The sequence below is a fragment of the Neolamprologus brichardi genome, chromosome 12 (assembly GCF_056152115.1).
Source record: "Neolamprologus brichardi isolate AB-2024 chromosome 12, ASM5615211v1, whole genome shotgun sequence".
NCBI classification, from domain to species: domain Eukaryota; kingdom Metazoa; phylum Chordata; class Actinopteri; order Cichliformes; family Cichlidae; genus Neolamprologus; species Neolamprologus brichardi.
Genome location: NC_142115.1, coordinates 38,753,888 through 38,767,945, shown reverse-complemented (window position 1 = coordinate 38,767,945; position 14,058 = coordinate 38,753,888). Strand labels below are relative to the sequence as shown.

The following is a 14,058-nucleotide window of genomic DNA, read 5'->3' as shown; positions in this document are numbered from 1 at the left end:
AACATGAATGAATCATTAATCGCATACAGGATCCAGAGAAAAGTACTAAACTCAGTTTTTGTTCTTCATGTTTACTGAGCTGTATCTTTGCTACACATGTGACCACATCCAACTACTCATATACGAACACAGTGACAAAGACATTCCCACAAAGAGTATGGCGACTGTGTCACCTGCCTTCTCCCTGAGATCAGCAGGAGGGCCCCCACTATCTATCCACACCCCCCTTGTCCCACTCACTGTGATAAACCACATTTATGATGCTATCCTATATGTTTATAACTAAATGAAACAAAAGTGATTCATGTGTTGATTCTTCATGTGATCAACACATGAAGAAATTTCCATCACAATGGAATGACTGATTTATCAATACTGTTTTTATTTTTACACAAAACTATGAACTAAAAATGTTACTTCTGTCTAAACAAATAAAAGAATTAAGGAATGAATTCATAAATTAATTTTCTCGTACAGATTTAATTCCACAATTAATTATTCTGAATCAGCTTTCATCAGAAAAACTGATCAGACCATCAAACAGTTAATCAGTAACTTTGATCAACAGAACAAAGAATTTGTGCTCTGTGATTGGAGGATTTTACTCTCTGCTGAAAAAAACAAGCTCACATTCAAATATATTAAAACAGATTTATGTAGAAGTTTTTAATTGGTTTCATGTTTATTTTGAACTGAATTTAAAATAACTACACAGAACATGCAGCTGTCCACAAATAAAGAAATCAAACAAGAAAAATACTTTTTGGTTTCTTTGTTTGAATCATTTCTGTTTTATAATTTAAATATAAACACATAAAGGTTCAGTCGAGTTGGGACACAAATGGGTACAAACAGGAAAATAAAATTAAATATTTAAGTAAACAAAACTGAATCAAAGCGTATAATAAAATTAAAAAATCAATTCTATTTACACAGCGCCAAATCACAACAACAGTCGCCTCAAGGTGCTTTATATTGTACAGTAGATCCTACAACAATACATACAGAGAAAAACCCAACAATCATATGACCCCCTATGAGCAGCACTTTGGCGACAGTGGGAAGGAAAAACTCCCTTTTAACAGGAAGAAACCTCCAGCAGAACCAGGCTCAGGGAGGGGCGGGGCCATCTGCTGTGATTGGTTGGTGAGAGAAGGAAGACAGGATAAAGACATGCTGTGGAAGAGAGACAGAGGTTAATAACAGATATGATTCAATACAGAGAGGTCTGTTAACACATAGAGAGTGAGAAAGGTGACTGGAAAGGAAAAACTCAATGCATCATGGGAATCCCCGGCAGCCTACATCTATTGCAGCATAACTAAGGGAGGATTCAGGGTCACCTGGTCCAGCCCTAACTATATGCTTTAGCAAAAAGGAAAGTTTGAAGCCTAATCTTGAAAGTAGAGATAGTGTCTGTCTCCTGAATCCAAACTGGAAGCTGGTTCCACAGAAGAGGGGCCTGAAAACTGAAGGCTCTGCCTCCCATTCTACTTTTAAATACTCTAGGAACAACAAGTAGGCCTGCAGAGCGAGAGCGAAGTGCTCTAATAGGGTGATATGGTACTACAAGGTCATTAAGATAAGATGGGGCCTGATTATTTAAGACCTTGTATGTGAGGAGCAGGATTTTGAATTCTGGATTTAACAGGAAGCCAAAACAGGAGAAATCTGCTCTCTCTTTCTAGTCCCTGTCAGGACTCTTGCTGCAGCATTTTGGATTAACTGAAGGCTTTTCAGGGAGTTTTTAGGACTTCCTGATAATAATGAATTACAGTCGTCCAGCCTGGAAGTAATAAATGCATGAACTAGTTTCTCAGCGTCACTCTGAGACAGGATATTTCTAACTTTAGAGATGTTGCACAACAACAAAATGAAGTTATTTTAAATGTAAAAAAAATATAAATGAACTAAAGTTTAACTAAAATGACATGAAAGGTTTAATCAAACTTAATTTAATTTAAAAAACGATTCTCCTTCACTGCTGGTGGTTACCATGGCAACAGCAGAACGTGGCAGCTGATTGATGATAAAAACTACAAATGCTCCCATGATGCATTATGTCTGTTTCAGAGATGGGGGTGCGCAGACAGAGCATGCCCAGTGCCTCCACTACGGACACACCCACCGCCAGAGTGACGGTGAGCTGTCTCTCCCTCACACGCACACACACACACACACACACACGCACACACACACACACACACACACACACACTCTCTCGCCTGCTGAGATCAGCCTGTTGTTTCCATGGCAACAGGAGTTGAGCTGCTGTCAGCTGTAGACTAACTGATTGACCCCACCTGCTGGTGGGATTTATCTCCACACCAAACTCGAATATCTGTGAATTTAACATCGCTCATTGATCACAGCAGCTAATACGGCTTCGCCCGATTTCTTCTTCAGGGTTTTCTGTCTCGCAGGCTGAAGCAGTCTCTGCGCCGGACTCGATCTCAGCCCAAACTGTCTCGTCACAGCAGCTTAAAGACCGGGCAGATCAATGCAGCTGACACTAGGTAACAGTCAGTTACCCAGAATCCCACTGGGGTCTCTCACTTTGTTGTACCTGTCAGTTTAATGTCATGTGACTCTGTGTTGTGAGTAAACCTGCTATAAACGTGAAGCCCACAGATGTCTGTCAGGATCCTGACCAGTGTTGAGTTTACAGAGTGTAGAGTCGTAGTGTGGGTTGTTGTCTTCTGTTTAGTGTTTAGCAGCTGCCCTCTGTGCCTCCTTTATGTTGGTCTCTGTGTTTCTTAGTTGCTCTGTCTCCCCTGTCAGCTGTCTCCCCTGGTCAAGTCGCGTTTCTGTGTTACATTTCCTGTTTTACTTTGAAGGTTTGTGTTACGTGAATGTGTTGTGTTTCGCTTGCCTTGGCTCTCGTTGTGTCTGATTTCTCCCTTCTGTGTCTCATCCCCTCGTTATTTCCCGGTGTACTTCAGCCCTGTGTTTCTCTGTGTCAGTGTCGGGATCATGCTGTGTGTGTCTCCCTGCGGCTTGTGTGTGTTTTGTTAGATTCTTCCCAGTTTAGGTTTTGTTGAGATTTCTGTTCAGCAATAAAAGCTGCTATTTGGAGTTCAAGTTTCGCCTCAGTTGAGTCTGCACTTTGGGTCTTCCTGCCTGCACATGACCGTTCCATCACACTGTCAGGTTATGACCACCTGAGCATTCAGCATGGTGCGGCAGCGAGTTTGTCAACATTTAATCTGAGCTGTTTTATTGCAGTAATAAACTACAGTTTGTTCCCAAGTGAAATCCTGTATGCTTTGACATGTCCTCTTGTGGAGTGCCAGTAAGGACACAGAGTACCAAATCCCCAAAACTCGATGTGCAGCACGATGAGGCTCGTATCCCGGACGAGCCCCCAAATCTGTAACTGTCCCTAACGTCACGGCTCAAAGGAACCGACGGTGAAAATTCATGATGCTGAAGGTTTTAACAATCCAACCTTATTACTAACTCACAGACACAGTCCTCTATTCTGGGTTTTATATGAGAGGATTGCATTTAATACTGCATCTGCTGCCACTGTATCAGGTTCCCATGGACCACATGCTGGTTCCTCCTTGAGATGCTCTGCAGGTCACTGTAGTTTGTATTAAATCCCTGAAAATCTGGTCAGCTGACCTGAGATCAGCTGACTGACTCTAAGAGTATGTCATTGGTTGGGTTGTTTTGCAGTTTGCTTTGGCTCCGTCCCCACAGAGCACAGCGCTGTCATCAGTAACCACCAAAGAGCAGCTTCCTTGCAGCCGGACATGCCCACGCCATGATGCTGCCGCCATCATGTTAGACAAATGGATGCTTTAGACCATCATCTTTTCTCTCCATCATACAACTTTCTCTCAAGTCCATGTGCACAAACACATCTTTAGATGCCACTGGCCTGTAGGTGTAAACAGACTGCAGAGTCCTGACGAGGTCGCTCTTCTGTGCTGTAGTCAGAGGTTGTTTGGTTTCCCCGATTATAAATCCTGACAATCCTCCTGCACTTAACAGCGTACACTATGTTACTCTGTTTGTGTCGGGGACCCGATCCTTGGGGTGGACCAGTTTTTGGCGCAGCGTGTTTTGGGGTTTCAAAGCCACAGAGACCCGGTGTTTAGAGAAAATGTGTCTCAGCTGCTCCGATACTCCTGACACGTACGGGATCACTACAGGTTTTCTCTTGGGCAGCGGTTGTTCTTCTCTCCTGGATCGGCTGGAGCTTTCTTTAGGAGCCTTTCCAGCTCTGACAAAAGTCCAGCTGGGATAACCACATTGACTCAGGGCCTTCTTCATGTTCTTCTGCCTCCCTGGCTGCTGTGTCAGTGGGGATGGTGTTCGCTCTGTGTTGTAGCGTCCTGATGACGCCCAGTTTGTGCTCCAGTAGATGATGAGAGTCAAACCTTAGATACTGATCCGTATGTGTAGGTTTACGGTACATGTCAGCTTCTAGATGTCCCCCATTACTGATGGAAATCTCAGTCTAAGAAGGCTAACCTGCCACTGTTCATATCCTCCCTGGTGAATCTGATGTGTCGGTCCACTGAGTTAATGTGATCTGTGAAATGTGGTACGTCCTGAGATTTGATTTTCACCCAGGTGTCATCCACATACCTGAACCAATGGCTTGGTGGTGTTCCAGGGTAGGATAGCAGAGCCCTCTTTTCCACTTCTTCCATGTACAAATTGGCCACGATAATAATAATAATACATTTTATTTATAGGCGCCTTTCAGACCCTCAAGGTCACCGAACAGTAACACGATGGGTGAAACTGGGGAGCCCACGGCACACCCATGTTTCTGCCTGTAGAACTGAGCCTTGTATGTGAAACAGGTGGAATGAAGACACAGTTCAAACACACTTGGTGGATGCTGAGAGTGGTCCTGCTGCTGAGGTTGGGGTCATCCTGTAATCTTTTACAGACTACCTCCAACGCTTCAGTGACTGGGATGGTGAAGAGAGATGTAACGTCGTACGAGACCATGGTTATATCTGCCTCCATCATGACATCTTTCACCTTCTTAACGAAATCCAGGGTGTTCTGGATGAGGTGTTCAGAGCTGCCCACCAGCAGGTTGAGGATTGAAGCCAGAAGCTTGGAGATGTTATAGGTGACCGAGGTGATCATGCAGACAATTGGTCTTAAAGGTGCACCCTGTTTGTGTATCTTCAGTAAGCCATACAGACTTGGTGTAGCTCTGGTATGAGGTCCGGTCGATAGCCTTGTCTTGACTGCTTCAGACAGTCTGTCACCCTCTTCCTGTAGCCACTTCCTGGGTCTCGTTTCAGGGGCTCATAAGAGTTTTTGTCACTGAGCAGTGACAGCATGCTAGCTTCAGTCATTGTGCAGATGTACTGTTTAGAGATGGCACGATACCACTTTTTTGTGTCCGATACCGATACCGATATCATAAATTTGGATATCTGCCGATACCGATATGAATCCGATATAGTGTTTTTTAATCAACAAAAATGTTTTTTTAATATCTTGCTGCTTTTTGTATAAGTTCATACTCAAGTTAAAAAAACAACAACAACACTAAAGCTATTCTGTTATACCTGTATGTAAAAAAAATACACTGCACCCAAAATATTTCATAGATCAGCAAAACTGATCAATCTAATAAAGTTAAACCTGCTCCATCCTCCCTATTCTGGTATTTTAAAGAGTACTTAGCAGAAATATTAAGCAACCTAACTAATAGGGTTGCAAACTCCCAGCAAAAGAAAATAGGGAACCACCCCCCACCCTCTTCCTCATGATGCTTAATCAATGTAATCAACTTTAATTTGATGCAGGGTGAAAAAAAATTCACAGAAATAAATTATTTTTCAAGAATAATTAAATAGATTCAACATCTTTCTTCAACAGAATTTCAGAATTCACAGATGGTTCCCAAAGGAAAAAGTACTACAGCTTACTAGGGTATATTAGACTTAACAGTTACTATACACAGTAATGGACTTCTATACATTTTACATCAGATTAAAACTTTGGGTGTAAGATTCAGATAATTATTAAATAATTAAAAGCTAGATATTTTAAATGAGAATAAGAAAGAAAAGTATGTCTTTGTGCCCCCTTTTCCCTGTTCATGCCCTATCGGCCCCCCTGGCTAAACTTTGCTAGATCCGCCCCTGCACAGTTACGTCAGCTGTAGAAAAAGATCCTGGTGTAGAAATAATATTAAATAAATTCTAACAACAGCTTATCAAGCTTAATAGTGCTGCTGTTGTTCAGCCGCTGGTTTCCTCTTTCTGGTGAGAAGTGGGCCAAAAACAAAGAAGAGAGACGATCAGCTGATCATTGATCAGTTTCACGATTGAAGTAGCAGCAGGAGAGAGAGAGAGAGAGAGAGAGAGGCAGTCGCTCCATATATCTGTTGTTAAGCTTAACGCTGGAATGCTTTACAAACATTCAGAGACGAACTTACACACTTGCTTTACTTCTGTCTGAGATAACTTCCTCGGAGATAAAATGTTTGCTAGCAGGCTACAAATACACACAGCCGCTCTATCACGTGACCACACTGCTCTGACGTGCTACGGTTATGAGCCGAGTTACACCGTGTCGCAAGTTTTGTGAGGTGCTTTTTTGATATTTAATGGATCGGATTACATTTTTTATTTCTCTCCGATATCCGATCCAGTAATTTAGGTCAGTATCGGACCGATACCGATACGTAATATCGGATCGGTCCATCTCTAGTACTGTTTATGAGGTTTAGTCAGCTGAGTCTGAAGGAGTCACCTGATGATGACGTACAGGTGCACAGAATCAGCCTTTTGGATGTACCTACCTGGATGACCGAGTGTGTTTAATAAATCTGTCATCATCCACTCTTCTGAGCTGCTCACTGCTCTCATTGTTGTTTCTGCTCTCTGATTATTTTGTTCTTGTATTATCAGCCTATGACGGCCTCCTTCACTGACACCTTTCATGTTGTGCTTACAGTTAACCTTATCTGTTATCAGCTTCATTAGTCCTGCAGTGATGAGGGAACAGGCGTCACCTTCCAGGCAGGTGACAGTCCAGTGCCTTTGGGGATTGTGTGTAAACACGTTCCTGAAGTATTAACACCAAACTTTTATGAACACCTGAGTCAAAGCTGGGCGCGAGCGTATGCAGCAGCGTATGCAGCAGCGTCTGAGCGGCGGCGTGTGGAGGTTGGTGTCGATATAAAACCGGGGAGAGATGCGGCGTTTGATTCCTGCCTCGATGACACCAAATGGAAAATTCCACTTTCTGCTGCAGACAGGAAGTGTGTGCGTACAGCACCAGAGAAGAAGAAGCTCAGAGCGGCTGCAATAACACGCGTGTAACCGCAGCCCGTTTAACACATCAACACGTATCGTACATGTGCGCTGCTGGGGGGGGGCACCCCTGACAGGCCAGCAGAGGAGACAAGGAGGATAAAGAGGAGCAGAGAGGGAGGAAGTAGGGCAGCCTCACTGCAGGGGAGGGGCAAGAGCTGACAGACGAGGGGGGTGAGTCACATAGAGACAGAGAGAGAGAGAGAGGGAGGGAGGCTGAAGCTGTGAAGCATCAGAAACAGCAAACACACACAGACAGACAGGTTCATCCACACAGCATCAGCAGCTTCTCCATCTTCCTCCTCCTCTTCCTCCTGCTCGCTGCTGAAGGAGGACATGAATCTATAGCTGTCTCCTCCTCCTCCTCCCCCTCAGCAGGATGCTCGGTGAGTGTCTTTGATCCTCTTTGTCCTCCGATCAGAAAAATGTGCTGCAGTGGATTTCTGCTTTGTGTGTGTGTGTGTGTGTGTGTGTGTGTGTGTGTGTGTGTGTGTGTGTGTGTGTGTGTGTTGGGGAGGTGCGTGCATGCTGCCGTCTTCCACCTGATTTGCATTTCCATGCATGATGCGTTTCTGTGTGTGTGTGTTAGCATGGCTGCAATCTGCACATAGCTAGCGTGCTACGCTGTGTTCCTGTGTGTAGCACGCAGCATAGCAAGGTTACACACAGACACACACAGACATGCAGCATTAGCCATATAACCAGCTTGTTAAGACAAGATGACGAGCTAACCGAGCAACACACACGTCCTGCTGTGTGTGTATAAAAAGCTAAAGAGGGTCGTCATCATGTTTATCATCAGTTCAGTTTTATTTACACAGCGCCAAATCACAACAACAGTCGCCTCAAGGTGCTTTATATTGTACAGTAGACCCTACAGTAACACATGCAGAGAAAAACCCAACAATCATATGACCCCCTATGAGCAGCACTTTGGCGACAGTGGGAAGGAAAAACTCCCTTTTAACAGGAAGTAACCTCCAGCAGAACCAGGCTCAGGGAGGGGCGGGGCCATCTGCTGTGATTGGTTGGGGTGACAGAAGGAAGACAGGATAAAGACATGCTGTGGAAGAGAGACAGAGATTAATAACAGATATGATTCAATACAGAGAGGTCTGTTAACACATAGTGAGTGAAGAAGAAACACCCAGTGCATCATGGGAATCCCCGGCAGCCTACGTCTATTGCAGCATAACTAAGGGAGGATTCAGGGTCACCTGGTCCAGCCCTAACTATATGCTTTAGCAAAAAGGAAAGTTTGAAGCCTAATCTTGAAAGTAGAGATAGTGTCTGTCTCCTGAATCCAAACTGGAAGCTGGTTCCACAGAAGAGGGGCCTGAAAACTGAAGGCTCTGCCTCCCATTCTACTTTTAAATACTCTAGGAACAACAAGTAGGCCTGCAGAGCGAGAGCGAAGTGCTCTAATAGGGTGATATGGTACTACAAGGTCATTAAGATAAGATGGGGCCTGATTATTTAAGACCTTGTATGTGAGGAGCAGGATTTTGAATTCTGGGTTTAACAGGAAGCCAATCATCATCATCATCATCATCATCATCACTGCTTAGTGCTGACCTGTCCACCTCAGACACTGACAGGTGCCTTAAACCTGCAGTCCAGCAGGGGGAGACTCTGCTGTGATTTGCTAGGAGTGAGGAAATGAGCCCAGCTGTTATTCAGGTCTCATTGGATAAAAAGTGATGGTTGTCATGGAAGCGAAGGTCCAGTCACAGTCTGAGAGGAGCGGGAAGCGGGGGGAGGGTTCAGGGGAGGTGGCGTGCAGTGGATCGGACGCTGTGATGGAAATATCGTCACACAGTTTCAGTTCAACGTACCAAATCACAGCATTGCTGTGATGTCATTCACTGGTTAGTGATGCCTCCATGTTCATGTTTCCAGAGGTGCTAATGCTAATGCTAGCAGAATCGTTTAGCAAGAGTGACATCAAACCAAATTGCACAGCCTTCATGAGGTCAGTTAGTACAGTAGCCTCACAGCGGCCACGCCCCTAACATTGCAGACTGAAACGTTTGAGTTATAACAACATGCTTTCCTGTGCACGTGTTATGAAGGAGGAAGTTTGAGTATCAAGCTGTAAACATGTTCATTTCAACATGGCAGTTTGTAGGGACTGACTCACTGCTGCCTCTGCTGCATGGCAGAGGAACTGCAGGTGTGTGGACGATGTCCAAATACACCAAAACTACTGGATGGTTTGTTTGAGGTGAGAGGAGGTCTGTCCATTGGACGGTCGGCTGCTGGTCATCGTTCGTACTTCCTGTTGTCGTGTTTGCGTCTGTCAGTGATCAGACTCTGACCGTGTCCAAGCTCCGCAGCCTCTCCCTGAACTGTGACACATTTGCAGATGATAAATAAATAAATGTTGTGGAGAAGCCGAGATCAGCTTTTCTGCATCGGGGTTAATCAGGTCGGCGCGTGGTGGCTGCCTCCCTCCGTCAGAGCTGCTGTGGTTGTGTTCGGTCTGGAGGACGGGGAGCTGGGTTTCTGCTTGTTAACGGCTCCGTGGAGGAGTGAGTTATGTAACGAATGGCGTGCAGAGGTCTGCTCGCTCAGTGATGAACGTGGCTTCAGAGGCTGGCGGATCTTTCCCAGAGGTGCCCTTTGTTTTAATTCCCGGGCTTTACGAGGGCAGCTGTGCATGATTCACAGCTCAGAATAATCCTTATTCATACTCAGCCTCCATCCTCTGCCTGAAAAACCCTTCCCTAAAATGCCACTTTCTTCTGAGGGGCAGCACCTCAGACCCATTTCAGAGCGTGAGGCATGAAGTCCAGGTGTGCCAATGAGGAGCATCATCTAAGGTCACTGTGCTGCCTCACGATGCAACAGGAAGCACCGAGCCCAGCATCTGTACGTGTAATCACATGTGCTGCAGCAAAGTTTGGAAGCAGATGAAATGACTCTGGCTGAATATGAATCCTGAGCTTTTATTCCATCACTCGTACATTTGTTTCTAACGCCGCGTCACACTGTAATACTTCTTTTATTAAATGTAACTTTACTTTATGACACCTCAAATGTCTTGAAAAGTATCAAACCGATTGGCTGAACCAATCAGAGGTCCTGATTAGGTTCTCCTTGACATGTGAGCTTCAGCCCGACAGGTGTTTCAGCTCCACCTTGCTCTACAGCTCCAGGTGAACCTGATCACACTCGCTGCATCACTCGGTCTCTGTTGTCAGACCTCATGGTCATTTTTCACAGTGTACATCACCTTCTTTGTGTCCCTGGAGACGTCCAGGAGACGTCCTAGACTTCTCTGACAGTCCAGGTTTGGGATCCATGCCTCTGCAAACTTGATGAGTGCGTCTTCCTGTCCTGTTAGTAATCACACTGTGTATGTTTGTTTCAGGTGTGTGATGCGTCGGCTGCGCTGCGGTAGCCAGGAGTCGTTGCTAAGCACTGGCTGTGTATCGTCTCTCGAGCTCAGGATGGACCAATCAGTGATTATTAAGCCGGTTCACTCATCCCTGCTGGGACAGGACTACTGCTTCGAGGTGACGCAAACAACACACACAAACTGCAGCACTCCCAAACCCGAGGTGCCCCAACACAATCATTCACATACTGCTCTGTGCCTGCTTTTCACACCAGCCTATTAATCAACCAAATACCCAGACAGACTTTTAATTCATTTGAAAGCTTGATGCTTAACATTGTCCACCCCAGCTGTGAAACTCAGAAACCAGTCTTACTTGTTATCATCTATCGTCCACCTGGGCCTTACACAGAGTTTCTGTCTGATTTCTCAGACTTTATATCTAATTTAGTTCTGAGCTCAGATAAAATAATTATTGTGGGTGATTTTAACATCCATGTTGATGCTAAAAATGACAGCCTCAACATGGCATTTAATCTGTTGTTAGACTCAATTGGTTTCTCTCAAAATGTAAAAGAACCCACCCACCACTTTAATCACACTCTAGATCTTGTTTTAACATATGGCATAGAAACTGAACATTTAACAGTGTTTCCTGAAAACCCTCTCCTGTCTGATCATTTCCTGATAACATTTACATTTACAATAATTGATTATGCAGCAGTGGAGAGTGGACTTTATCAAAGTAGATGTCTTTCTGAAAGCGCTGTAACTAAGTTTAAGAATATAATCCAGCCACTGTTATCATCGTCAATGCCCTGTACCAACACAGAGCAGAGCAGCTATCTGAACGCTACCCCAACAGAGGTCGATTATCTTGTTAATAATTTCACCTCCTCACTACGTACGACTCTGGATACTGTAGCTCCAGTGAAAACTAAGGTCTCTAATCAGAAGTACCTGACCCCGTGGTATAATTCTCAAACACGTGCCCTAAAGCAGATGACTCGTAATCTGGAGAGGAAATGGCGTGTCACAAATTTAGAGGATCATCATTTAGCCTGGAGAAATAGTTTGTTGCTTTATAAGAAAGCCCTCCGCAAAGCCAGAACAGCTTACTACTCATCACTGATTGAAGAAAATAAGAACAACCCCAGGTTTCTCTTCAGCTCTGTAGCCAGGCTGACAAAAAGTCAGAGCTCTGTTGAGCCAACCATCCCTTTAACGTTAACTAGTAATGACTTCATGAACTTCTTCACAAATAAAATTTTCATCATTACAGAAAGAATTACCAATAATCATCCCACAGATGTAATATTATCTACAGCTACTCTTAGTACCATTGATGTTAAGTTAGACTCTTTTTCTCCAATCGATCTTTCTGAGTTAACTTCAATAATTACTTCCTCCAAACCATCAACGTGTCTTTTAGACCCCATTCCTACAAAACTGCTCAAAGAAGTCCTGCCATTGATTAATTCTTCGATCTTAAATATGATCAACCTATCTCTAATAATCGGCTATGTACCACAGGCCTTCAAGCTGGCTGCAGTTAAACCTTTACTCAAAAAGCATCTGTTGACCCAGCAGTCTTAGCTAATTATAGGCCAATCTCCAACCTTCCTTTCATATCAAAAATCCTTGAAAGAGTAGTTGTCAAACAGCTAACAGATCATCTGCAGAGGAATGGTTTATTTGAAGAGTTTCAGTCAGGTTTCAGAGTTCATCACAGCACAGAAACAGCTTTAGTGAAGGTTACAAATGATCTTCTTATGGCCTCTGACAGTGGACTCATCTCTGTGCTTGTCCTGCTAGACCTCAGTGCAGCGTTCGATACTGTTGACCATAATATCCTATTAGAGCGATTAGAACATGCTGTAGGTATTACAGGTATTGCACTGCAGTGGTTTGTATCATATCTATCTAATAGACTCCAGTTTGTGCATGTAAATGGAGAGTCCTCTTCACACACTGAGGTTAATTATGGAGTTCCACAGGGTTCAGTGCTAGGACCAATTCTGTTTACATTATACATGCTTCCCCTAGGCAGCATCATTAGAAGACATAGCATACATTTACACTGCTATGCAGATGACACCCAGCTCTATCTGTCCATGAAGCCAGATAACACACACCAATTAGTTAAACTGCAGGAATGTCTTAAAGACATAAAGACTTGGATGGCCACTAACTTTCTGCTTCTTAACTCAGATAAAACTGAGGTCATTGTACTCGGCCCTGAAAAGCTTAGAAATATGGTATCTAAGCAGATTCTTACTCTGGATGGCATTACCTTGGCCTCCAGTAACACTGTGAGGAACCTTGGAGTCATTTTTGACCAGGACATGTCCTTCAACGCACATATTAAACAAATATGTAAGACTGCGTTCTTCCATTTGTGCAACATCTCTAAAGTTAGAAATATCCTGTCTCAGAGTGACGCTGAAAAACTAGTTCATGCATTTATTACTTCCAGGCTGGACTACTGCAATTCATTATTATCAGGAGGTCCAAAAAACTCACTGAAAAGCCTTCAGTTAATCCAAAATGCTGCAGCAAGAGTCCTGACAGGGACTAGAAAGAGAGAGCATATTTCTCCTGTTTTGGCTTCCGTTTAACTCCAGAATTCAAAATCCTGCCCCTCACATACAAGGTCTTAAATAATCAGGCCCCATCTTATCTTAATGACCTTGTAGTACCATATCACCCTATTAGAGCACTTCACTCTCGCTCTGCAGGCCTACTTGTTGTTCCTAGAGTATTTAAAAGTAGAATGGGAGGCAGAGCCTTCAGTTTTCAGGCCCCTCTTCTGTGGAACCAGCTTCCAGTTTGGATTCAGGAGACAGACACTATCTCTACTTTCAAGATTAGGCTTCAAACTTTCCTTTTTGCTAAAGCATATAGTTAGGGCTGGACCAGGTGACCCTGAATCCTCCCTTAGTTATGCTGCAATAGATGTAGGCTGCCGGGGATTCCCATGATGCACTGGGTGTTTCTGCTTCACTCACTATGTGTTAACAGACCTCTCTGTATTGAATCATATCTGTTATTAACCTCTGTCTCTCTTCCACAGCATGTCTTTATCCTGTCTTCCTTCTCTCACCCCAACCAATCACAGCAGATGGCCCCGCCCCTCCCTGAGCCTGGTTCTGTTGGAGGTTTCTTCCTGTTAAAAGGGAGTTTTTCCTTCCCACTGTCGCCAAAGTGCTTGCTCATAGGGGTCATATGATTGTTGGGTTTTTCTCTGTATGTATTATTGTAGGGTCTACTGTACAATATAAAGCGCCTTGAGGCGACTGTTGTTGTGATTTGGCGCTGTGTAAAAAAACAAAATTGAACTGAATTGAATTGACCTGCGTTACCTCACAATTCCAGCAGAGGGCAGGGCAGAGTCCCAACTGTAAAACTGTAAAACAC

General features: G+C 44.1%; 1 protein-coding gene across 2 annotated transcripts in view; it reads left to right on the top strand.

Annotated features, from left to right (window-relative positions):
* Positions 1-2,102: 2,102 nt before the first annotated feature.
* Positions 2,103-14,058, top strand: part of LOC102794503 (disabled homolog 2-interacting protein-like) — a 22,840-nt gene continuing 10,884 nt past the window's right edge. The window contains exons 1-3 of one of the 2 annotated variants that reach the window (XM_087849598.1): positions 2,103-2,141; positions 2,407-2,516; positions 10,675-10,819. In XM_087849598.1, the coding sequence (XP_087705724.1) occupies positions 10,682-10,819 (138 nt within the window). In that variant the 5' untranslated portion in view covers positions 2,103-2,141; positions 2,407-2,516; positions 10,675-10,681. Of the gene's footprint in view, positions 2,142-2,406; positions 2,517-7,428; positions 7,688-10,674; positions 10,820-14,058 lie in introns of those variants that run through there. The other variant, XM_087849599.1, reaches the window with a different exon arrangement.